Here is a 26,375-nt window from a genome sequence, read left to right on the forward strand (position 1 = left end):
TTGTATAGTGCAATGACACAAATGGTTTCTCGCCTGTGGCTGAGCAGTAGAGACTACAGAGCACCACCTCTTTGAAGCTCCTATTTTTATTTGTGTTTGTAAATGATGTTTTCTCCACAGCCCGAGGTAAAATTGAATTAATTTGCTCAATTTAATTTCCAAAAAGACATTTTCAAAGGTGAAAACACCCATCTATAACAAATAACCAAGAAAATGAGAGTTTATAAATACCGTATGAAAAAACAAACATTTTCCCCTTAAGACTTCATACCCCAGAATTCCTTGCACCGTTAAGTGATGTCACCTGACAGGAGGCTGAGCTAATGTTTACAACCGCTGGGCTGGTGACTATTTTTATCGGTCAAAGCTGTGATTTTTGTCAGGATTTCCGGAGCATATGGGATGACGCTTAAATAATGGCGCAAACTAAACTCTCACATTCGGGTAAAAAAAAATCTTATTTTACTATTGTTTCTTTTTCATTTTTCAATAAAGCCAGTTAGCGCTTAGAATGCTAATAGGTAAACAAGCAGCTAAACGCAGCACACCTGCGACGGCGGTACACTGAATAAGTGGACTTCAGCCTGAGCTGTGGGCAATGAACTGGAGTAGATGTCCAGATAAGTTATAAAGTAAAGCGTCGGGACACCTGTCGACCTCCAGACTGTCAGAATTTAACAGGTAATAAATTAGCTAGCTTAAAAGCCGTGAGTGGCTAGCTTTGAGGAGGTCGTGTTTCCAGCAGCTTACCTGTTCGTACCTTAAAGAGTTACTGCCAACGCTCTCTGGATGTACTACGCGTAGCTAGCTGGCAGATAGTTGGATTTAAAGCTCAGGTAAGTGAAGACTAATGTCTTTCATTAGTAATCGTTAAAAAGTTTTCTGAAGTGTGTTTTTTAAAGTTCGGGGCATGCCCACTGACAGTTGAAAAACAAGCAGAACAAAGTTTATTTACACATAGTCTCCTACTGTCTGAAAATGGAGCCATGAGCACCATTTTACCGAAATCTATCCCTCCGTATGGTGTTTCGATGGTAGTAAAAAGCCCTGTTATAACATATGGTTCGCTTCATTTCAACACAGTGTGGATTTTATTGACCATATATGTGGTGAAATTCACATATGGTACACAACAGGTAGAATATTAAACAAAGTCTGTGTAGGTTCTCAGTCATCTTAAGTCTATCTGTTCAGTGAAGGAGACCATCACAGAGTAGCGTTGGTGGCCTGTCCACCAGCCACCTTTTAAAGCAAGAGATTCTCCATTCACAACTTGTCTAGTGCGACCTTAACGAGTCTCATAAAGTCAGGATGGGTCAACAACGTCCTCCAAGGTAACAGCCCCTCTAGTGGGTAAATGCACAGGCCTTCCTCTCAGCTTTCTGAACTCAAGTTGCCTCTCAGATGAGACTTAGTGTCTTCAGAAACTTAAGTCAAGTTGCCATCAATTTGATCACTTCAAGTTAATCAAAGTAGAGTTTCTCAGTAAAATAAAATATGACATGTGAAAGAAAATAAATTTGTGAGGTCAAAATTAGTAGTTAGATCACAAAAAGTGTTACTGGTAAGGCTTGAGTTAGATATCTGCAGGGAGTGTTTGTAGCACCTATGATGTAACGTGTAATTGGCCAATGTCATTGTTGGCATTTGTGCTTGTATCAGTGGATTACGTGTTAATTACCTTGTGTGCCCTGGTGTTGTACATGTTCTCCGGTCAATAGAAACAAACAAAATGCTTTTGTTTGTTTTTCCAAGTCTTTGAACATTCCCTGATGTCGTCCAGTATATTGAGCAGTCTCCCTCCAGGAATTTGCTGAGATTTGCGAGTCCTTATATTGATGCTATGATTATTAGTCCTTATATTGAGACAATAATTGTTAAGTGGCTGGAAATGCCCAAGAGTAATCAGTGGCACTGAACAGGCCAATAACGGTAGTTGTGTACTGCTTTGACCTGACGTGTAGTTACGTTTCTAAGAAGGTGCACCTCAGGTTACACAGTAGGTTAAAAAGAGAGTTTCAGAGACAACAAATAAGTAAAATTAGATCAACTACATCTCTAACCTCAGACTAAAACACACTCACAACAAAAAAAAAAGAAGTAATAAAGCTTTCATGTCACATCGAGCTGTAGGTGAACTCTTAGTATTTAAGTTACAGTCTGCTGGACAATGCATCCATGGTTTAACTCCAAAGTTTAAGTCTTTAAATTTGTAAAATATTAGAGAAGAGTTAAGCATTTTAATTTTGACATGATTACTGTAAAGTGCATGATAAGCATGTTAGCACGAAGACAGTAGTGAATTGTTAAAGCTCAGTGTCTGCAGACCCCTCACAAACACCTAAAGCTCATCGTTCAGCAGTTAACAGAGGCAGCGATGAGCATTCAGATATGCAGCCTTTATTTCCATCGCAGCATTTTTCTATGAGGTGTTCTTTGGGCTGGTTAACAGATGCTCACGTCCTCATCAGGAAGAGGATTTGTGTCAGAGTTTGTGGGACTTTAGCCTCAAGTTTATATTTTCCTTTTCTTCATACAGATCCATGGTCTGCTCTCTGTGCAGCGTTTAACTCTTTACCCTTTGAAAGTTGACTAGAAGCAACCCTCGAAGTTCTTTTCTGAACTGATTGGTTTGTGTCATATTTCAGACTTTTTATATAACAAAATAACTGGGTTTGAATCAAAAGTTAGTGAGGCTGGTCTCTGCCTGTGCAGCTACACAAACTATTCTAATGGTCATCAAACCTCATCTTTATTGAAATAAACTGACTTGTCAAACTCATCATTAAGGAAACAGAGGTCACCAAATATAGGGGATAGAGATAAATATGTTATCATGGACATTTGTTTGTTTTTTTGCAGGTGTTTAACTGCGAGTCTCAACTTAAACTGGCTGAAACAAAGAATCTGAGTTGACCTTCAAAGAGACTGGCTAAAATTCACAGTTTACTTATTGGCAGCGACCAGGTGGGTGTTGAAGTGGTAAAAAGATAACCTTACTCCGTTAAACATTTGGCTGCAGGCAAACTTACAGACACTAACACACTTATTGTTTGGGCAAAAGTTTTCTGAAGGTTTGTTTATGTCTTGCATTGTCTGTCTAACTTCCACTTCCAGATTAAAAGACTCCACACTAGATTAGCCACATTCAAAATTGAGGTTTTGGTTGATATGTTAGACTGAAGTCTCTCGTTGTGTGGTTTCATAACTTTTTAGATGTTTTTAGTGATTAAAATGTTGAATGGCAGCTTTTTAAACAGGTTTAGAACAGGTTCATCAGCTTTAAAGTAGAAAAAAAATCTAAGGTAAATAGTTGGGAAGTTTATAGTTGGTCAACCTCGGAGCTCACAGTCTTCTGTCTGTCTTCTGATGTTGTCATCAGCCAGGCAGTTTCTGAATTTCTCCTCTCACCGTCCCGATGGAGTGGGTGTTCATCATGAACCGGATGAGCTCTCAGGGTAGCTCTGCAGCCCAGCGGAGACGGATGGCTCTGGGGGTGGTGATACTCCTGCTGGTGGATGTTATCTGGGTCGCCTCCTCCGAGCTGACCTCGGTAAGTCTGATCTCCATGCCTGTGATGTTGGAGCCAAACACTGAAAAGGCTTAATAAAACGGTGACCATGTTTAATGTGACCCAGAAAGCAGAAAAAAGCAGAATAGGCCCGCTTTAAAATGAGGCGCAGATACACCAGATGGTGCTGGAGTAACTTTACCTGACTGTGATGCTCTTCCTTCACATCTCATGAGGAAAAACTGCAGTTAAATATTTTTAAATTGTGAGTTTCAACCTTTGAAATTAAGTTTATGAAACAACTCCTTCTGCAGTACATTTTCAAGCGACAGGACTATAACAAGCCCTTCTTCAGCACCTTCGCCAAGACGTCCATGTTCGTGCTGTACCTGCTGGGCTTCCTGCTGTGGCGGCCGTGGAGGCAGCAGTGCACGGGCACCCTGAAACGCCGCCGGTCCGCCTTCGTAAGTGGACACTTTCAGCGCACATTTAAGGGCTGTTTTTCATGCTTTTACTTTTCTAATGGTGACAGGTGTCTGTTGAGCTCTTTTCTTGTTAAAACTCTCATCAGTGTAAATGTTGCTGTGCTCGCTGCTCTTCATCGTAACACGAGTCAGTGAGGCAAACATTCTGCTCAGGGGGAACTGACCCTTTGAACATGTTTATTCAGGGGGTGAGTTCCGCCTGTATGTTTGTAGAGTAGGGGTTTATAAAAAACAGAATTGTACTTAGTTTTAACTTTATTTGACCAGGACGCCCTTTTAGATTTAAATCTCTCTGTAAACTGAGACCTGCTTGGCAAGCTCATATGACTGTGTCAGACAACGCAAACAGACAGGAGGCAAAATAAAGGCTTAGGAACATCAACATAAGTCTTTATAAGAGCTTTAAACTCTTCCAGGGAGACACCCAACTTTGTTGATGCAATAACTCGAGAAGGAGGTTACGTAGGGGTTTCAAATTGATACCACAGGTGCTTCTACTACAAATCTCAGACAATTCTCAGTGACTTCAACCTCGAGGTCAGGGTCAGAGGTCAGTTTTTCTGAAAATCTTGTGAGGTGAGCTGAGGCGTAGCATTGGATTTCGCCAGTATTTTTCTTTCATGTTTACCTCAGAAAGCAGCACAAAAAGTTTAGCATTTCACAAAGGAAAAGATCAGAAAATACAGGCAAGACCCCCTGCGTCTGCTCCCTTGTGGGCTCATCACAGTAAACCTTCAGCCTCCATTTCACTCTATCCCTCGGATTCTCCTCTGACATGCCAACCCTCTGCATGTCCTCCTCCATCACATCCATGAATCTTCTCTGTGGTTGTCCTTGTTTCAACTCTTTTGTCCATTATATCCACTGTCTGCTGCAAACCTGCCAAATGCTCTATGCTCTAACTTTATCTCCATTTATGTTTGTCATTCTTTGTGTTCATGAACAAAAATGACGATAATTAACTAAAAGTTATAGAATGATATAATTTTCCTGTTACGAAGCTGAAGATCAGTCTGACATCTTCTGCTTTTGACTTCTTTGATGTTTGATTTGCACCTTTCTGCAGTTTGCTGATGCTGAAGCCTACTTCACACCCTGCACCACTGACTCCACTGTGAACAACTGTCTGGTACGTCGTTTATTACTGCAGGTGTACTACACACGAGTAAATCTTCCTGCACCTGTACCTAAGCTGGCTTTCTGTCACACCTTTGCAGAGTGAGCCTCTGTACGTCCCTGTGAAGTTCCAGGACATCCCCACCGAGCACTCGAGCTGTTTAATGGGAGACTGTGAATCCTGTGAGTACTGATGTTTGTGTCATTCATTAAAAATGCATCCCTGCTTCTGAAGCTTTCACCCAGACGTGACTGATTAGGAGTTAAAACTTCTGACCAACAGAGGGCAGTGCTGAGCTGTGCAAATATAAGAAAACGTTGTGTCCCTCAGACCTTTGCTTTCAGTGACTAACAAAACTAAATTATGCTCAAATTGTCTGTTTGATAGAGCAGTTAAGAAACAATGATTTTTTTTTTTTTTTTTTTATGCTCGCCTTCACAAACGAATGAAGATGAGCATAAAAAGCAATCATGTGTCTTAACTGCTGTGATGGGAAGCTGTGACAAGGTAAACGGTGATGGTTTTTTTGGTGTTTCTACTGAGATTTCGTTTCCTGTGTTTATGTTTGTGGCACCTGAAGCTGGAAGTGATGTTTTTTTATGAAATTAAAACATTCTGGGAAGCGCTCAGAGCGACGTGTGAGGAGATAATTTTGAAGAATCCAGAGGGAATCCAGGGTGATTAAAAATAAATATTAATGAACCTTGAATGATTAAATGCCAAAAAGATGACAGGATTGTTTTGGAAATAAACTCAAACACCATGTTACACATTGAATGAGACAAATTTTGTCAAACTTTGAAAAGAAAAAAACCTCACACATAAAATTAGCATAAAAAGTAAGGCGGTTTGTTTCTTTCTTTCTTGTAACAATGTTTCTTGGTAATGAATCTCATACTGTTGGAAAGCCTGTTTATTTCTCTGCCACATTGTGGATTGAGCAGCAGAGTTAAGTATGTGGGTTGTGCTCGTGGAAAAAAAACCAAGTTCTCTGCCAATAACAAATGGCTTATTCTGCCAGTCACTTTTTTTAAAGCTACTGGTACTCCACAGCTGCCTGATTGGCTCCTGATTAGCAGAACCTTTTACTGATCTGGACATGGCCAATGCTATAGGACAACTTCATGCTGGTTTTCCACAAAACCAAGTTACAGCATTATTTGGAGTGAGCACCAGTATCTTCTCCAAATTGAGAGAGATGGGTTGCAAAGTTGGCGTTCCAGTCAGACAACACAAGAAGACCGTTTCCTCATTCTGTCAGCACGTAGGAACCAAGGGCAGTCTTTTACATGTTTGCAGTCAAGGTCTGCAGGACGATATGGCCGATGACTCTCTACCCAGACAAGCCAGGTCAGACTGCACACAGCCAGGCTCTGGTCTCATAAGGCAGCCAGGATTGCCCTTCACCATTAAGCCCATTTGCGGTGATGTCTGTAACATGTGCATTAGAACCTGAACATGTTCAGTGATGAGTCCAGATTCTGCCTACAGCAGATAGATCGTAGGGTCAAAGTGTGGAGAAGACACAGTATTATACGTATTGCTGCACCAAGAGGGTAACTGCTTTTGATGGAGGCAGCTTTAGAGCCTAACTAGGTGTGTCCAGCAGTAAACATTAAAGCCTTTAAAGATACGTCTTGTCTCTTTATTCCCAGCATCCAAAAAGCAGCGGGTGCGTTTCAGTAACATCATGGAGGTGCGCCAGCTGCCCTCCACTCAGGCCCTGGAGGCCAAGCTGTCGCGCATGTCCTACCCCGCTGCCAAGGACCACGAGGCCATGCTGCGCACCGTGGGCAAGCTGACCATCACTGACGTGGCCAAAATCAGCTTCTTCTTCTGCTTTGTGGTGAGCAGCAGTGAGAGGAGTTGGAGTTCCCGACTTTCTATCAGAGCTGGATTTATGAGGCAAATTAAACTGTGTTTTATCACAGGCCTCATCGTTGTTTTTGTTTGTCTCACAGTGGTTCCTGGCTAACCTGTCCTACCAGGAAGCTCTGTCCGACACGCAGGTTGCAATCGTCAACATTTTATCTTCCACCTCAGGTAACTCCATCACTCTCTCTCTCCGTGTACATTACAGCACTAACATCTCAAAGATGATGGATCATTGCATTAAATCGTTTCTGAATGTCTCCTTTTCCTCTTCAGGTCTGTTTACACTCATCTTGGCAGCCATATTTCCCAGCAACAGCAGCGACCGCTTCACCCTTTCCAAGCTCTTAGCCGTGGCTCTGAGGTAAGGCCGGATCACGCGGAGGGTGAGAAAAAGCATTGTGGGAGACCTCTTATTTAATTAAAAAACACCTCAGTTTCTGTCCTCTATCTATTACAAACTTACTTTGTCAATAAGAAGGCTGTAAAACTGATAAAAATACCGTTAAAAACCACCTTCCTTTTACATTTGGCCGAATGGCCCATTTGGTGGGCTGTTTGTGGCTCTCGGACCATATGTTTGAAACCACCGGGTCTAGTTCATTCAGGAGTATTTCAGATCATAAATTCAGCTCCTTTCTTATTGGGTATTGTTAACTTCATATTCCTAAGCAGCTGATTCAAAACAAATAAAAGTCATAAGCTGTCATCTCTGCTGGAGGAGATGTAGCTCTTCTTTTCTTAGCTTGTTTGTGTTTTGCACAAACCAAAACACACAGATTTCATAATCTGGTCTTCCGGCTGCACCTTTTCCATCCAGCTCTACTGGATTCATGGAAATCTTCAAGCTCTGCTTCAAATTATTTTTTCATTTTATTTTTTAAAGTTTGGCCTCTGAAGTAAAATGAATAAAATTTACTCGTTTTCACTTTCAAAAAAAAAAAAAAATGCAGTCAGAGCTGATTTATTTATTTATTTTAAACATTCAGACTGCATTTATTTATCCAAAAAGTTCTGTTTTTTCATTTCTAGCATCGAACAACCTGCTCAACACACTTCATTCAGAGGATGCTAGTTTAGCATCACAGACACATAAACTGGCAGATTGAACAAGAACTTGGTATTTAGTATTCTTTTGTGGAACTTTTTAACCCTCTGAAGCCTAACCTGTCTCTGACGTCAGACAGGCGTTTTGCCATGTTTTTCTTCCAAGTTCTGTAACTACCGTAAAATCGGAACCTTCAAAGACGAAGACTGACTGAGCTCTACAGAAAACAGATATTTTTACAGTAGTTTTAAAAAAGAAAAAAAAAAGTTTTTGCTTTTTACTGTTATTTGCCGTGATTTGGATGTGCTGCCCTGCCTGGGATTACCGTATATATCGCTGAAAAAGCACAGAGTTGACACTTTCAGAAACTGTTGGAATTTTTGAGTGTGCAACTGGTTCAAGAGTTGCATTAATTAGACCTAAAGGTTTGACCTAAAACAGGTTAATAGACATTGATTAGACATAGAATGGTCAGGTATAAGAACTGGAGTGAATGTGAGCGAAAAGGAAGTCAATGTCGAAGGAAATGCTTTGAAAGACCTTCAGACAGCTGGAGAACTGATGCTGAAAACCATCTGGCTTCTTGGAAGTAAAATAAAAAATGAAGGGTGGTTCAAGACTTTTGCATGATACTCGATAATAATGGGTTGTTGTTGAAAATAGCAGATTTTTCACGCTCTTCACTGGCTGTGCTCTCAGATTCACTGGTTTTATTTCATAGTGTGATTTTTTTTTTTCTTTCTCAACCATCTTTGTTTCCGCTCGGTTAGAGGCAGATTGTTTTCCTTCAGAGAGACTGACTGTTTGATCCTACTGCTGATTAAACCCTGTGCTGCACCTGATTAAGAAAATCATCACATTATTCATTTCTTTCTACAGTTTTGTGTTTTTCAGAAAATCTGAGCATTGTAGCTGTGTTATATTTTCTCTCTCTGCGTTTTCTATTTTTAACATGTTCGTTTTTAATTGTGAGATTAATTCAGTGCCTCTCTTGTTTAGCATGGGAGGCGTTGCCCTCGTGAGTCTCTCCAGCATGGACATCTCGGATGGGAAAGGAGTCATCGGTCAGTGATTTCCAACTTTTTCTTTATCACAGAGGCCTCGTACAGGCATCACCTTGTTCCTAGTCTGTTGGTGTAATACAAAAAAAACACATCTAATGTAATGATTTGTATTTCTATGAAGGTTCCCTGTGGTCGCTGGCTGGGGCGATGCTCTATGCCGTCTATATCGTAATGATCAAGCGGCGAGTGGATCGGGAGGATAAGCTCGACATCCCAATGTTCTTTGGTAGGAGAAGTGTTTGTTTTAAAGGCTCAGCGGTCACCTCTGTAGTCTCACTCCATGAAGTTGTCTAAATTGGGGTGTGCTGTGCGTCTCTCAGGGTTTGTGGGTCTGTTCAACCTGCTGCTGCTGTGGCCTGGCTTCCTCCTGCTCCACTACACCGGCTTCGAGGCCTTTGAGCTCCCCAGCCAACTCGTGTGGACGTACATCCTCATAAACGGCCTCATCGGCACCGTTCTGTCCGAGTTCCTCTGGCTCTGGTGAGCTGGGTTACATTTTGTATCAGGTCACGATAGTGACACCAAATCATCAACGTTCACACTACCATGAAGGCCACGAGGAGTTGTGTTTGAATAATGTATAGCTTTCAGAGAAGTGGTGATTTTTAGTGACGAGTCTTTGTGTCCTCAGGGGCTGTTTCCTCACATCTTCTCTAATTGGGACTCTGGCATTGAGCCTCACCATCCCACTTTCCATTATGGCTGACATTTGCATGCAGAAGGTGAGAGTTTGAGATAAAATTGTACGTAATTTTGTTGGTTTTGTGTGAAATCAGCAAGAAAACTGTCAAAATTGTATCTAAATGACTCCGAATGGGTTTACTTAAAGTACTTTTATCTATTTTAACTAACTCTTTGTGATTCATTCTTATAAGGGTCCTTTAATCACAGAATAAAATGTTTAATGCATGGAAAACACTCCACACCACACCTTTAATGGCACGGATTGTGTTAAATTAGTTTCCCCTCATATGTGTGTGTGTCGACAGGTGCGTTTCTCATGGTTGTTTTTTGCCGGAGCGGTCCCTGTCTTCCTCTCCTTCTTCATCGCCACACTTTTATGTCACTACAACAACTGGGACCCAGTGCTGGTGGGGCTGAGGAGGGTTTACGCCTTCATCTGCAGGAAGCATCGCATTCAGAGGTACGAGACTATAAACATTTATCATCAGAGGGTTTTTCTTCTTTTAAGGCCTCCATTGGTGAGCCACGGTGCATGAAAAGAGGAAATGCTGCTGAAAGCCGTTCCTATCAGCAGCAACTCTGTTCATGGATTGTGACAATAATCTCAGATATGATAACAGCTAAATTAGGATTAGGAGTTATGCTCCGGGGCTGGAAAACCAAGTCAGGAAGTGTAGAAAACTGAAACTCCTCTTATAAGGTTGGCTCCGGAACACAGACTGTACGTAAAAGATGGACGTGCCCACCCAGCTTGACAGGAGCCTTTTCTCCGTCGTCATCTTAGTGCTTTGAGATGTGACAAGTTAGTGCAACCACATGCTTGATAATTTGATAGGTAGTGAGTGTAATTGTTTGGTGATTGTAAGAATGACCAAAATATATAAAACAAAAAACTTACAGGCTGGTGGAATATTGGGAAAATAAGTAAATTTGAGCAGAATTTTGCTTTTATTTGTATTTTTTTATTTTTTTTTTTGGGATGAATAACCATAAATGTAATTACACTTTGACTAGAGCCAAATGCATTTTAATTTCTCAATACCGCGTTTGTTCAAACTCTTATTTAAGCAAATGAACATCAGTGAAATGAAAAAACAAAGCAAAAATAGAGCACATCATTTGAAACAAATGAGTCTTTTTGGACTTTATGGGCACAAATTGTCTGTATTATCCACTTTTATTTGTGTACAGTGAGGCTCCAAATGTAGCGGCTGTGTCATTTGTGATGCAGCTGCAAAAAGCTGCTTAATGGCTTGTGTGTTTGTAAAAGGCAGATGGAAGTTGTAGCTGTGCACACACCTGAGAGCAGGCAAAGCTAATGTACTCTGAAGCCTGTGCAGGAAGTGAGTCATCACACGCCTGGTGTTTTTAAGAAGTCAAAGCTTTTAAGTTTGTAAAAAGAAAGTGAGTTGTTGTTGTGCGTCTGTGGTGTGTGACCTATTAAAAATGGATTGACCTTCACTCTGACACACACTTTGGATAATGCAGTCCATTTGTGGCTTGCAGTCTTGCTAAGTTAAGTCTGTAATCAGCTGTACATGCTTCACTGACTAACCTCTCTGCACAGCGCTCTTCTGCTTTTTGGTTAGCGGTGATTATAATAATAATGATGGTTGTCAGGATGACGACTGTGATGATGATTGACATCCTGTTTTCTCCATCCGCAGGCTGCCAGATGACAGCGAGCAGTGTGAAAGCCTTATTCCCCTCCACACCGTCTCCCCCGGCGAAGGAAGCTTCTGCTCGTGATCCGGCAGTCAAACAAAATGTAAATCCCACTCGACCTTTTCTGGTCTTGGTTTGTGCGCTGTTTACGTCTGTATTTGTGTTTGTGAAAGGCTGCTAGAGTCAATCTTAGACTGAAAGAATAACAAATCAAAAGTAGTCATTTGTGTACTCTGACTGACTGATGGTGCTGCAGGATACGGAGGACCGAAACTGTCCAAATTAAAATGTGAATAAACAAAAACAAATAAGAGACTCGCTCATTCAGCAATAGCAAAATAAATATTCCATTAAATCAGCGCAAATGTTACAAATAAATACTCTTAATATACAATTACCTATTTAATTTTCTATTTTGTACATGTAGTATATATTTTTGTATTATTTTTTCCCTTGATCCTTATTTGCTTTTTAATTAAAGCAAGTAAACTAATTTTATTTTGTCTTGCCCCTAAAGTGTTCAAAAAAATAAAAAAAACTTAAAGTAATTTGATTAAAAACACAATTGCTTTTGAAAATTATGTTTGTCTTCTATATTTATTTAATGTTCTTTAATTTAATTTCGTATTTTCTTTGGATATTTAATTAAAATATGAATTTAATTTTCTTCTTTTAACATTTAGAATTCTTAATATAACTTATGGCCACAATTATTATTAATTAATTATGTATTGCCACAAAATGCACTAGCATAAAATATAATTCACCAGCAGTATTAATATTGTATTAAAGAGACCAAATTCAATTAAATTTAAAATTCAATTCAGTTGTGACAGATTAATAAACATATTTTGCATGTTTTGTCCTAAACTTCACTATTTTCCCCATTTAATAGAACAATTTATTCCTGGCATTTCTCTTAGATTTAAGTGTTTAAGTTAATTTTGTATTTTATTTTATTTATCGCCAATAAAAGTAAGGAACAAACTAAGGCAAAAATGTATAACAACAATCTGAAAATGGTACTGGAAGGTAGGATTTCTTTTTAGAAGAAGAAACCCTAGTATTAATTAATGTGTTGGAAATTACATAAATAGGGGAATTAAAATAAAGTTAATGAAATACAGAGGGAAATTAAAATAGTAATCTGTGTCATAAATGATTTTGATAAAGATATTTTTGGAGGATTTACTGGTGTATTATTGTTCTTTTCAGACATTTATTTAGTTTGGATTTTGGCAGTTTTGGTCCTTCATAGTTACTTCTAACCTAAATTTCCTCTGCAGTGTGAAAACCGACAATGAGAAATCCAAATAGAAACGTATTGGATTTTTAGTCTCTTTTTAGCTCATTGTTTCGGTTTTCCACTTTTTTTTTTTTTCTGTCCTCAGTGTAGTTTGAAGGCAAAGGGAATAAAAGAAAAGGAAACCATAAGGAATAGATGTTATTTCATTTCACGTCTCATCCTCAAAAACACATTATAATATGTCCACACTTTGCTTTGAGCTTGGCAGCCTAAAAAAAACTTCCACTTTAATGCAAAATCCTGTGACAGGTTTGTTCCCTAAACAAGCCGATAATATGATTCGATTTCGCAGCAGAGCTGAGGGGATCTGACCTCAGCGTGCAGTTTCTAACAGGACTGTCACCCAATAATAAATGCTGATCTTACTATTTCATTACAGATCAAGTATCAGCTCATCATGTAACAGTGCCACAAACTCTTGTATTCTCAGACAACGCCACCTTCCAACAACACGGGCAAAGTGTTTTATATTTTACTTACTTGGATAATTTATTCAATGCAAGTATGATAATAAGGAAAAATATTCAAATAATATAAGAGGACACACAGTGTTGATCCACAAATGTAAAGGGGTCTTACAACCTGTGCAGGTGGGATATTTCAGGTAAACTACTGTAACTGATGACCTTCAAGGCGTGTTTAATCAGTGTTGCTTCAGCAGGCTGAGGTGTGATCACTGCTGGTATAAAACGTCTTCTTTTTGTCTTGTGTTTTGTTTTCTTGAAGCCTGGCAGTGAAAGCGTTTCCTATTAAAATAGGAGGTTTTTGTTATGTTGAGTTTCTGTAAGCGCACAGTTTTTGTCTCTGACAACATTTTTTTCTTCTCTCTTGCAGGGCGGCCATCGTGGATCTGGCTGAACTGACAATCGGGAAGCTTTCAGAGACATTGAACGTACCCCCAGTGCCTCCCATTACATCTTATTTATTTTCTACAGTGTTCAGATTTAGTTCTGGAAGCTCGGTTTTATCATCACGCTTCCATCCAACACTACAGACTAAAGATTTCCTCATTTTTGCTTATTTTCTGTCTAAAAGAAAGAAACGGTACGTCACTCAAGATGCAGGGCTTCATTATCAGTGATATTGCCAAATTAAACCGTTAATATGGGAGAAGACTTCCTTTTGGTCTACTGAAGGATCCTAAGAAATGACAATCTATTGGACACAAAGTGTTGTTATTATTTCCAAATGGTTCCTGTGACGCATAACTGTTGTTGAGTTGTTTTCACGACCAGAGATCTGGCAGAACTGGAAACGCTGGACACGGACGAGCTCCTGGTACCCAGCGGGGGCGGCTCGGGTAGTCAGAGCGACCTCTGTGTCTCCACTTTATAAACACTAGACAGACAACACTACAGCCGAACAGGACAGCACCACGTCTTGTTTTCTCAGTGCTGGATTCTAAACACGAGCTCCAAATGGGATAGAAAGCCTTCAAAAAAAGTTCTGCTCCTAAAAATAAAAACCCACGTCAAGTTTGGATTGAGCTCATCTCCCCTTTAAGGTCGTCTCTGAGTGAAACTCTGGACCTCTTCCAGCACCCCGACTCCTTGGACGTTCCTCCTGTTTTGATTGTTTGCATTTGATTTTGGGACAGTTTACACGGTTGTTAGATCACATCGTCCCAGGTAGGGCACAGAGTTGCATCTACAGGGTTACACACAAGGAATTCATCAACGTAGCCACGGTGATGTCACCCATTTTGAAGCCTTACCCGAGGAATCTGTCGGATACGTGTCCATGACACTGTTTTCTTCCGTCCTTTGCACGGCTTCAAGTCACACTGGGAGCGTTTAACGACTCCATAATCTTTTATTTTTAAATTTAAGCTGTTCCTGTGTCTGACTTCCTGCCCTCCTCATCAGCTTGCAGTGACTTTGAGCAGTACGGAACAGGAACTTATCAGTCTTTTGAAACACGCTGCGGGAAAACAGGAGGAATCGAAAGCCAAAGCTTTTTCGGTTACACTAGAACTTCACTCAACTGATGCATTAACTTCTTGGACCGACTGCAACTCTCAGAAAGCCTTATAATTAATGAGGTAACTGCATTAAAATGCTCCAGAAGCCTCAAACAGCACAAGAAAGGTTTGGAGGTTGCGTCCAGGGGCTCCAGTGGACAATGAAAGAACAGCAGCATTTGGCACGTTTGCCTTTACTCTTTCTCTCATCACTTTAAGTTCGTCTGTCAGGTTATTTAGTTGTTTTTTTTTTTTTTTTAAAGTTGGGGTGTTCACAGTGACACTCAGGTCGTTTAAGAGCACAATCTTCTCTCGCAGTGCCACCTACTGGCCAGGTTTGGCACCCTGGAACAAACAGGCACACTAATGGATACACAGAAGTGAAAGTACGCAGTCAGAGCTGGATACTAAAGGAGTGTTCTTGGCTTATAGTTGTGTTAGAAGAGGTCCAGTGTTTCCTGAGGAAACTACCTTGAAGGGGAGATCAACCGAAATCAAACCAGACTGGAGTCACCGAACTTTGTGATCGCCTTCGTGCAATAAAAACAGTTGTCTGCAGTTTCCTTTGTTAAAAAGGTTTGTAAATAGTGTACACAGTGAAACATGTACATGGAACTGTTTTATTTTTGACCTACAAATGACCACTAAAGATTCATATTTTATATCCGTGTCTTCTGGAACGACTGCCGCCACAGGAAGCTTTCGCTCTGCAGCCAAAACTCGCTGATATTTCACCACCTGAACTGGACTGTGTGTGATTTTATTTTACATCTTAAGTGAAGAAAAAATATTTACTGTGCTTGTGATTTTATGTGACAAGAAGGAGCCGTGTTGTTCTGTCATCAGCCTCAGCGTTGGTCATGTCAGCACTACCGATGGAATTGAGCTGCTGATGTTGTTCCCCTCATCCTTTTAAATATGTGCATCTTCATGGTGTTGTTTTTTTTTTTTTTTTTTTTTTTTTTTCCCTGCACTCGTCTCTGTCTGAGCGTTTCGAGTGGAGGAGGTAATAGCCGTTCTGTGAGGGTGAATTAACGAGTTGAGCACTTTAAGTGACAGAAAAATTATTGCACTTTCTGTGTTTTTTGCCAATCAGTCAGTCCCATCTTTCAGCCACGACTTCAGGTTTGAACACTGAGAGTCTATGGTTCCTGAAAAGCGTTGATTATTTCTGTCTTATCATGGTGCTCGTGGAGTGCTGATTTTCTTTCTCAGGTTCTTTGTTTTGTCTTTACTGTCTGAGCGTTATCTTTGTCTTTAAAGTGTCTTTGATGCTGAGGATGTTATACAACCTAAATGAAGGCTAACCTTATACCAACCTAAGCTCTTGAATAGTCTTATTTTGCAACTCTTGTTTTCATACTTCGGTGCACTATTAAAAAATATCTTTTAAATATCTGCATTTGAGGGTGTATTTATTCAGTTGTGTAAATTTTAACCAGATGTGACATTTTCATTGCTGACATCTTGGTTTTTTTTGGGGGGGGGGGTTGTTTTTGTTTTTTTTGTTTTGTTTTTTGACAAGTAAACAACACACTGCACTGGTAAGGTAAAGCAGACCCTGGGTTATCTTTGACTCTTATGTGTCCATGATTTACAAAACAAGAATCATGCTGTACGAAGCATGACAGCTGTAAGTGTGAATATATACTTTTCTGATGAGTTTACTTTCCCATAGACGTCCATACAACCCAACTTCTTTATTTTTGCAGCCAGAGGAGTCGCCCCCTGCTGGACGTTACGAGTGAAAAAAAGTTTAAAAGTTGTTTTGTTTTTTTTATTCAAAATATTTTAATGGTGAATTTGTGGATATAGTTTAGAAAGAAAAAAAGAAGACTGAAAACAAACTGTTTACAATGAATACAAAACAGAACTTTTCATGTTAAACATTGTTTTCCTCTCTTATTATTTACCAAACAAGCAACGAAGAAAAACAAACCCAGAGGGGAGAAAAAAAGTTGTTTTTTTTTATTTGACTATTGCCTGCTAAATTAGATTTTTTTTCCCTTCCTCGTTATTTATGAAACGCTGAAAAAGTTACTTTGTTACAAATGTAAATGTTTTATATTTTGGTGGAGAAAGATGGAAACGGTATACAAGGTAAAAAAAAAAAAAAGTTTGTAGAGTTCTAACTAGACTAAAAGTCAATATTTGGTATAACCACCTTTTATTCTTCAGCACAGTCTGAACTGTTTAGGAAGCTTTGTTTTAATTCCTTTAACTAGTCTTCTAGTTCTCCGGGTTTCTTCAATAATGTTGAGGTCTGGACTTGGAGCCCAATCCATGACTGATAGTTTTCCACTGTTTTTCTGTCCTGGTATGCTTTTACTGCATTGGCAGAAAATACAATTTTTGTCTTTCAAACTTATCTTTTGGGTTTTTTGTAGATTTGAAAAAAAAAGGGGGGGGAACAAATGATATGTTTATTTTAAATTGGTTCTTTGCCAGGTTGCCTTTTATTTGTTGACACAACACTGGTTCATCCCCGAGTTAGGAGCTTTTCTTTCCACTTGAATGACTCATAGATTAGTGTTAAGGAACTTATCAAACACACACTTCTCAGAAATGATTAATTCTGGTTCTTTGGAAGCAACTTATAAAAAAAATTGGACTTTTGCACAGCACTGTGTAGAAATAAAGAGTGTACACATAGGTCAGAATTATTTTCATATGTGAAGATGTGAAGGGAGAAACCATCCATAGCTATAATAACATGTTTGCTTCTCTATTTTAAAATAAGAGTCTATGGGAGCCAGCCTGTATCTGACAATACTCAATCACAGCGAGAAGGTCCTCAAAGCTTTTATCTAATCCTCTTCAACCTGCCTTCATCACTTCAAGGAGTCATCCTTTTAGGGTTTCTGTTTCACTCCTATGTTTGATTGACATTTTAAAATAAGAGTCTATGGGAGCCAGCCTCTAGTGGCCATTAGATTGACTGCAGTTCTCACCATCTGTGTTTCACTGCTAACAAAAATAAAAAGACTGTGTGTGTGTGTGTGTGTGTGTGTGTGTGTGTGTGTGTGTGTGTGTGTGAGAGAGAGAGAGAGAGAGAGAGAGAGAGAGAAGATAATGGCCGGAATGAATTGGCAAACTAAATATTTTTTCCTGAAGTTTTGTGCACATCCTGTTTGGAGTTTGCAGAGGTGATTGGGAGGAGGAAGTTCCTTTCACTCATTAGCCAGATTGGATGTAAAGGGAAATCTTCCTCATTTCTGCAGCCTGAAAAAAAACTTTGTTTCCTGTGGGTTTTTAACCCAGTCTTGGTGTTATTTAGATATTTGACCTGCTTATTTTGCACAGTGGGTTGTGAAAAACTGCTAAAAAATTATGTTCTGCACATTATCTGTAGTTTCACTCATGATTCACTTTATCCACTTTAGGAATATGAACTGTGCGTAGGCTGAAAGTCGGCCTTGTGTCTGACGTTTGGCTGCTTTTTTTTCCCTTTAAAATAATCAGCTGTTAGTTGAGTCCTTATCACGTCATGTCTGCTCTTTTTTTCCTTTAACCTCAAACAGCTGTGATGATTCCTCGCCTCATGATGCTGCTCATGATCTCAAAGTCAAACGGACAGTTTGTCGTTACTGAGATCTACAAACTGGAGCCTGAACACAATGTCACATAATTAAGAGGCATCAGTACCATAATGAACAATCAACCTCAATTTTAGTTTTGACAGTTAACATCTGGCTGCCAGTGACGCTCGATGGAGCTCGGCAGTTTAATTGACGGTATCTGACAATACTCAATCACAGCGAGAAGGTCCTCAAAGCTTTTATCTAATCTGCTTCAGCCTGCCTTCATCACTTCAAGGAGTCATCCTTTTAGGGTTTATGCACTCGAGTGTACTTCATGTTTATAGAGAAAGAATGGCCCCGCATTCATCACTGATTACCTTTAAAAAGGAAGAAAAGCAGTCAGATTTTCTTCCCCGGGCCTGGTGATGAACTCACCTCCTTCATATTTAGTTTATTCCACCTTTGACTTCTCCGTCATCCAAATGAACAACTGTGGCTAAAAGTGCACATTTCTGTCCTGTTTGAAGTCGTTTTCAGGATTTCTGATTGTGCAGGAACTTCATTTTTATCTTCAGCACAAGCTCGATATAAATCTTAAATGTTTATTTGTACTGAACTGAACAGCGTTTCAATTGCTGCTTCTATTCTCGCTAAAAACTCGAGGCAGAGGATGTGTAAAGGAGGCACATTAGGACCGATGATGCACTGTAACATTGTCAATGTTAATGTTTAACTGAACAAGATGAGATGGCAAATAATGCCATGAATTTAAAATCTGTGAATGAATGAACACACAAATTCAACAGTCCAGCTGTTCAGCTCAAAGCAGACGCCTGATTCATTACAGAGAACATACAGAGCTTTTAACAAAAGGGAAAGAGGAACAAACAAGTACGCTGACGTTGGAAAGTAAATACTACAACCTGTTTCACTCCTATAGCTATATACACATAATCAGATTACCGGGCTATAAAAAGAGTATTAGAGCTACATTACGAACAACATATTCTTGTTCTTTTTGATAAAGAAAAGTGAAAATGTGGAGATTAAAGTTCAACACAAGACATTTTGTAGATGGTGTAGCAGCTGTGGCAGCTGTTTGACTTAAAAAACAACAACTTTAATCATGAAATTGCAACTTCAACACAGAACCACTTGGGACTGAAAATATTTATATTTCTTTCTCAATACTGTCAGTGTTATCAGACATGTTTCCAGCTGCCTTTGACCCGTGATTGGACAGTTTCAGCAGTGCTCCATTAATCAGTAATCAGTTTAAGATATGGACTATACAAAGAAATCAGAGAGACACTTCAGTCTTTGTGGAAAATTTCCTGCACCTGCCTCCATCATTCCAAATATCTGCATATTTGTTTAAAATAAAATAAATGTTTGTGCATAAAATGTTTGGGTTGTGATGTTAGGCTGACTTGGCCCAACAGAAGTAAATAAGTGTGAATTATAAAGTTCAGGCAGCTTAATATTTTGAACTGCGTGTATGTTTTGTCAACTAAATGGCAAAGTAAACTTCTGCTTGCCCAGCATTTTTAGGAAGTTGAGAACCCCTCCCCCCAAAAAAAGTTCAACTTGTTGTTCTTTTTACAGTGTTGTAATGTTATGTTAGAGTTGCTCCACCAAGTAGTAATGATGTGAAAATAAATCTACATCTTTTATTTATATAAAGAGTGTGTTTTCTGGATCGTTGGTTGATATTCTGTCATTATCTCCATAAAAAGAATACTACCATAAAATTTAGAGATTATTCATTTCTTTAACTGAGAAATCAAATAATGACTTACTCCACTGCAACAGCCTGGCTAACTAACCTATTATAGTTGACCCAACAACTATAATAAAGTTGTGAAAACTTGGGACAACATGACCCAAACAGAACTAAATAAAAGTCTGAATTATGAAGTTTGTGAACTTAATATTGAAACTAAACAACCACGTAAACTTCTGTTTGTCCACCTTTTTAATTTACTGTTTAAACAAGCCTTCGGTTACCAACGCTTTTTACATTTTTAATTTACATTTAACCTCTTATATTGTGTATATTGTACATTTATATCGTACTCTTTATTTTAATCTTTGTGTACAGTGCTTTGTGACTACCTGTCTATGAAAAGCGCTTAATAAATAAACTTTACTTACTTACTTTACAAAGTGTTTACAGTGTTGTAATAATATATCAGCTCAACTTGACCCAAACAGAAGTAAAGTTCTGTGGGCTTCATATGTTGAACTGTATGTCATGTCAACATTACCTTCCGTGTTTCTTTCCTTTACAAAGCCGAGTAAAGTCAGCAGAGCCGTGCAGTCTGTTGCTGATCTGCTTCGTTTTTTGTTTTTATTCGTTGGCCCACCTGCTTTTTGTTTCTTACAGTGTGTGGGGTGAAACCAGACCCGCGCTCGTGTTTGATGTTTAACTGGGCTGTTCTCATCGGAGGGAGGAGGAAATCAGCGCAATTTAAATGTTGCCCAACACTTTACTTACTCACAGGTGAAACCACAGGAGGACACGCACGGGCGGAAACTCTCTGGATACTTCTACCTGATCATGAAGGCAGAAAGGAGGTGGCCGGGGCTGGGGAAGCACGCCGGGTAAACTGCGGAGTTTTTGTTTAGAAAGTTTTCCACAGTGCGCGTAGCGATCCGTGTTTCCCACCTCTGCGATAGTCGGGAATACTTTGAGACAAAGTTAAGCTGTTTCCAGGAAAAACCGGCCCGCAAGGAGAGCGCGCAGCAGGACTGATAAGAAAAGCAATACCTGGAAAATCTGGACGCGCCAGTCTGCAGCCATGAATGAGGAAGTGCAGAGAGGAGAGGAGAAGAACTGGCAAGAGCTTGAACCCAAATATGGGATCAAAATCTTCCTCACGGTCCTCTACAGCCTCATCCTGGTGACGGGCATTGTGGGTAATTCAGTCACTATCCGAGTGACCCAGGTGCTAAAGCGTAAGGGCTACCTTCAGAAGAACGTCACTGACCACATGGTGAGTCTGGCTTGCTCTGACATTTTGGTGCTTCTCATTGGCATGCCGGTGGAGCTCTACAGTGCCATCTGGTTCCCCTTCTCGTCAGCGTCGGGCAACGCCTTCTGCAAGATCTACAACTTCCTGTTTGAGGCTTGCAGCTATGCCACCATCCTCAACGTGGCCACGCTCAGCTTTGAGCGCTACATCGCCACCTGTTACCCTTTTCGCTTTAAAACCTTGGGAGGAAAATGGACCACCGGCCTAATCACCTTCGCCTGGGTCGTGGCCCTGCTCGTGGCCCTGCCACTGCTGATCACCATGGGAACGCAGGGGCACATCCCAGTCACGCGCAGCACCCCAGTCCAGAACCTGACCTTCTGCACCAACCTGAGGGAGCACTGGGTGATGTACAGGATCAGCATCTTCTTTGCCTTCATCGTGTACATGATCGTGCTGGTCTGCGTGGCTTTCATGTGCCGAGCTATGATCGTGGTCCTGAAGAAGCCAATGGGATTCATTGAAGGAAGCACCAGTGGAAATCAAAGAGCAATCCACAATGAAAGTTCAAAGGTCAAGTCAGCCAGGAAGCAGACCATAGTTTTTCTTGGTAAGTTGGAATGTATTGTATTGTATTGTATTAATGTCTTAAAACCGATGAAGCTGCAGAAATTTGTAAAATAATTTGAATCTGATGCCACAAACGTGGAAGAAGCGGCGACATCATGACACCAGAATGCGCCAGTCCACTGCCTGGCTGCAGTTCAGTCAGGCATGCAGCAGAGGGCGATCACAAGGTAGTCCGCAACCAATGGCAGTGCCGCAAAATGGTAAAAAACCATCGTGGGCTGGACCAGAAAAAAAAAATCACAACAGCTTAAATTAATTTTTTTAAAAACACTGTCCAAAGTTTTCCCTTCTTTAAGCGTTGAGTTTATTCTAGAACTGTCCTCGCCATCATTTGTAAAGTGGAAATACCACAAAATATCATTTCCTATTAAATTATTTTATTACCAGAACAAACAGCCTTTGAAAATATACCCCCAGGACATGGAAGTGTAAGTACACGTACAAATTGCAGTAAAAAAAAAGGAAGAAAAAAAAAATTCACACAGACAGTGTCAGGGCTGGCATTACTGTACTGGGAATATTATCGAAGTCACTTTAGTGGCCCGGTTTGAGCCCTGACCTTTGGAACAAAGTAATTATTAACAACTCAACAAAAATCCAAAATTTTTGAATTTGTTTTTAACAAATAAAATGTCAATAAAGTCTTTTAGTTCAAATAAAACAACACAGCCAAAGAAGACTGGCATTCTGCTGCTACATGCTGATTGGTTAGTTAAAGGACGCACAGTTAAACTGTAAATGTACTTTACTGTATGATGGCATGAAGAGGGGATAGCATATCCCTAATATGATCATCTCAGGTGCGGAAGCCCCACCCATCTGCTTCTCAAACCTTTTGTTTGCAATGACAGCCAATCAGAAGAAATTTGTCTTAAAGGGGGAGGAGCGAAAACAAATCTAAGTTTAAGATCAGCTTAATTTAAAGAGGTGGACTTTTCTTACCAAAGTGCTTGAGTCTACTTGAACTCTCCCGAGTCTAAATTTCTCGATAATGTTAACATAAACAGTGAAGTAGGGTCTTCTTTGTACACACTGTGCACCGTGCTCTACATGAGTGATGTGCAGTCTCTCCGCTTGTTTACACCAACAGTAAAAACACCACTTTGTCTCTGAGCCACAAGAGGAAGTAATAAAAATGAGTCTGGGCTGTCTTCTTCCCTTGTTCTGACCATGAAAATGATTGATGTCACACACTGACACGCACAAGCTGCTTTTGTTTAGGGTGTGTCAAACACGCTGCACACAAATTGCCTGTAATAGTAATCATGGCTTGTTTAATGCTGAGCTGTTCTGCTCATGTCCAGCTCTGAATTTTTATCCTTGGACTCCAGGGTAGCTTTGCATGAGTCACTGTTCAAAATAATCATCCTTTGCCTTAAACTAGGAGTCGGAGCAGCCTCACAGCCCCAAACACACTATTTTAGCTTCTCTCCTTCTTCTGATTGGCTGCTCCTCATTTAGAACATGTTTGAATGGCATGTGGGTGGAGTTTATTAGCATATCTGCTTTCTATGACATCATAAGGATCCAGGAGTTTTAAAAGCTGCCTGAAACGGAGTGTTTAGACCTTTTTGTCTGTTATCCAAAAGTGTGACCATGTTTAATATGGACTTCCACCAGAAAGCTAAATCTCTATTAAGCTCTTAGCCTTGCAAAGAGATGTTTTCATGCAGCCCAGTGTGAAGTCTTGAAGTTGAGGAAGTCAAAATGCTCCATGGTCGTGTTTTAACTCTTAAGAAAAATACTTCCCACTCAAAAACTGACATGAAATCATCACAAGAGACAAAAACATGGGTGAAACCTCACTAAACACCTCACAGAGAGGAATTCTTCTACCAGAGCAGTCAGGCATGCCAGCACCTGCCTAACCCAGACTACATGTTAACAGCAGAGTTTGCGGAATAATGACACGTTGGACGTCCTGTGTGCTCTGTCTGGGTCCACTGAATATGAGCAAGGAATGGCCTCGAAGAAGGAGAGGCTCGGAGGTGTTAACGGATGTTGATGTTCTGCAGTGAAGGCAGCAGACTGACTGTGTCCCTTTAGTCATACAGCAGACTCAGCGCATAAATACACAAAACACTGACAGGAAACAGGACGTGCATGAGCTAAACTGCACACTAACAGAATAAAACTTTTAAACCCCTGTTATCCTGGTCCCAGCGACACCTACAAAACATTTTGAATTGTTTTGGGGTTTTTTTAACTTTAAATATGGGTGCGTTAACCATCACCCCTGCCCCAAAGAGCTGTTTGATGTTTTAAGTTTTGTTTTTTTTTGTATTAAAACATGCTGACATCAACCTGCTTTTGTTTAATGGACTGGTTCTTATATAGTGATTTTCTACTCCATCTGAACACTTAAAGCACTTTATACAACATGCATTCAAGCATTACGTACTAAAATATTGCATTTTATGTTCTTTGCCCAACTGGCTGAAATCTTTGACTTTTATAAGCTGTAAAAACTTGAGATTTTAAGGTATATTCAAACTTTATTGCTTCACTGTGATGTCGTAGGGTACCATAATGACAGGTGTGCTGCATAGCGCTCTCCATCCCCTTTTATATGATATATTACTCAATATGGTTTCTTGAAATGTCTTTGTAAGGTCACCTTTGATCTTGGGTGCTATCAGTGAAGGTCCGGGTCAAATTCTTAGTCAGCCTAGGTATTCATATCCCCAAAGGCCACATATATTGCTGTGTTTGAAGTCGATCCATGAAGAATTGTGGGTAATATCAATTTCTTACTGATTTTCACCTAAATTAAATCAACTCGAGCTGTTATTGGTACCATTGGACTAAATTGAGCTTGATATCTTAAAAACTGTGGATGCTGGTCTGCTAACAGGGGAAAATAAACTGGGCTGTGAACAGAGGTCCACCTTTATTCCACAATAATCCTCCTTTTGTATAATACCAGCATATTCCTCTGGATAAAATCCTCATACAGCACACACAGTTTTCAAAGACTCGTCCTAATAGGCCGTTACCTGTAAATTCATTTATGGTTTTCAATGCGCTCTATAAAGTTTTAGGAAACTGGACAAGTGGGGGACAAAAGAAGTGGCAGACTTGAAATACTATCTACAGCTCATGAACAGTATCTGAAAGTCATGTTTTTATGAAAGAGGACAAAATCCTGCAGAGAACTGAAACAAGACTGAGAGGTGATCTGAACCATCTACTGTTCACTGAAGCTTCATGAAAATTCTATCCATCCATCATGCAATACCCTCGGAAAGCATTTGATTGGCAGCAACTTTATTTTGCAGCATGATGACACAATGATACACTGCCAGTGCAGTAAAAGCATATCTGGATAGTGCTCCATTGTGTGTCTTCCCCAGAGCCCGGCCCTCAACATTTGAGCAGCATGGGATCATTTAAAGGCAGAGACATCCAAAGAGCTCTGGATATCCTTTGAGAAGCCTGAAGATCTATTCCTGAATATACTGACAGAAATTCCAGAAAGCTGCCTAAAGGCCCCGGTTTACCCACCGTAATGGTCGCTTGCCACCACAACATTGTATCACAGGGCTGACCCACTTGACCCAAGAAGTTTTATTTCCAGTTCTCAGAATGAAAACTTTAGATTAAAAAAAAACAAACCTAAACATGTTTTCCTTTTCTACAAAAAAGTAAAAGACAACTTTTTTGTTATCGGGGAAATTTTGACCAATCACAACAAGCCATTTCACACCTGCCCTACACTTGTTTAAATCTGAGCATCATGTCACATTCATAGGTTGGTTAATAGAGGCTGAAGAAACAGAAGTATTCTGAACCCAGCAAATACATTTAATACTGACAGTTGTTAAAAGTTTCTGTTGAGATAAGTATTTGCAGCACAGAGCACCGCCCTCTCCCTCTGCTGATTGGCTCAGTGTAAGCCACCTGGCACTCCCTTTCTTTTACTCCTCCTCTCAATATAACAATAATCATTCAGATAAGATGATACTGGATTATAGTGTTTATTATCCTTTTAAAAATCTCATTTGTGTTGTGTGGCAGCTGTCAGACAGATATAACCACAACAATGATGAGTTCCTAGTTACTGACATTAAAGACCTCATGAATCACCTGGACTTGTTCAGCAGAGCTAGAAAAGATTTTTGCAAAGGTGGTGCCCTGCAGCTCCATCCTGATGGTGGTAATGCATATTCACCACGAAGAAGGTGCGCTACATCACTGAGGATGTTGCGCCTCCTTTGTCACCAGTTCGGACTCACAAAGTTGCGTCATATTGCGTTGCTGCTGACCTGCAATCTTACTGCTCGTATTTACAGACCTGCTGAGATCTCGGTGTTTGAGTGGATAGTAGTGATGTTGGTCTTCATAATCCACAGCAAAAATAACAATAGCAGTGCTGGTGTTGTTTACTCAGTGCGTACAGGCACGTGTAGCTGCTTCAGGCCCAGCCCAAATTACTCAAGTCCGTTTAAAATCATATAAAATCGTTCATACCATATATTGACCTAAGCTTGTTAGACTTATACAAACTGTTTTTGCCTTAAATTAGGTAGCCTGAGTA

The 26,375-nt window shown here is 40.0% G+C and overlaps 2 protein-coding genes across 5 annotated transcripts in view; both read left to right on the forward strand.

Moving 5' to 3' along the window:
* The first annotated feature begins 276 nt into the window (after window positions 1-276).
* Window positions 277-19,023, forward strand: LOC309690847 (solute carrier family 35 member F5-like). 4 transcript variants are annotated; one of them, XM_082508237.1, is made up of 16 exons: window positions 277-444; window positions 2,863-2,967; window positions 3,387-3,553; window positions 3,826-3,975; window positions 5,063-5,125; window positions 5,214-5,295; window positions 6,769-6,959; window positions 7,075-7,156; window positions 7,262-7,349; window positions 9,033-9,097; window positions 9,219-9,323; window positions 9,418-9,577; window positions 9,729-9,819; window positions 10,087-10,241; window positions 11,449-11,549; window positions 13,587-19,023. In XM_082508237.1, the coding sequence occupies exons 3-15, from the start codon at window positions 3,419-3,421 to the stop codon at window positions 11,528-11,530; spliced, it is 1,449 nt and encodes a 482-aa protein (XP_082364363.1). In that variant the 5' UTR covers window positions 277-444; window positions 2,863-2,967; window positions 3,387-3,418; the 3' UTR covers window positions 11,531-11,549; window positions 13,587-19,023. The 4 variants fall into 4 exon arrangements, with proteins under 4 accessions (XP_082364363.1, XP_082364361.1, XP_082364362.1 ...); XM_082508235.1 differs by having other exon boundaries at window positions 278-444; window positions 3,383-3,553; XM_082508236.1 differs by lacking the exon at window positions 277-444 and adding an exon at window positions 457-836 and having other exon boundaries at window positions 3,383-3,553.
* A 1,519-nt stretch (window positions 19,024-20,542) lies between these two features.
* The window catches only part of gpr39 (G protein-coupled receptor 39), a 39,453-nt gene continuing 33,620 nt past the window's right edge, over window positions 20,543-26,375 (forward strand). Inside the window, exon 1 of the mRNA XM_082508610.1 lies at window positions 20,543-21,818. Coding sequence (XP_082364736.1) covers window positions 21,035-21,818 — 784 coding nt within the window. The 5' untranslated portion in view covers window positions 20,543-21,034. The remainder of the gene's footprint in view (window positions 21,819-26,375) is intronic.

The sequence above is a fragment of the Aulonocara stuartgranti genome (assembly GCF_965226115.1).
Source record: "Aulonocara stuartgranti genome assembly, chromosome: 16".
Lineage (NCBI taxonomy): Eukaryota > Metazoa > Chordata > Actinopteri > Cichliformes > Cichlidae > Aulonocara > Aulonocara stuartgranti.

What these genes read in the sequence shown, in the direction of transcription:
- LOC309690847 (XM_082508237.1), top strand. Translation starts at nt 3,419, where the DNA reads ATGGAGTGGGTGTTCATCATGAACCGGATGAGCTCTCAGGGTAGCTCT. An exon ending in CTCTTAGCCGTGGCTCTGAG is followed by an intron (nt 7,350 to 9,032) that starts GTAAGGCCGGAT and finishes TCTCTTGTTTAG; the next exon opens with CATGGGAGGCGTTGCCCTCG. An exon ending in CGACATCCCAATGTTCTTTG is followed by an intron (nt 9,324 to 9,417) that starts GTAGGAGAAGTG and finishes TGCGTCTCTCAG; the next exon opens with GGTTTGTGGGTCTGTTCAAC.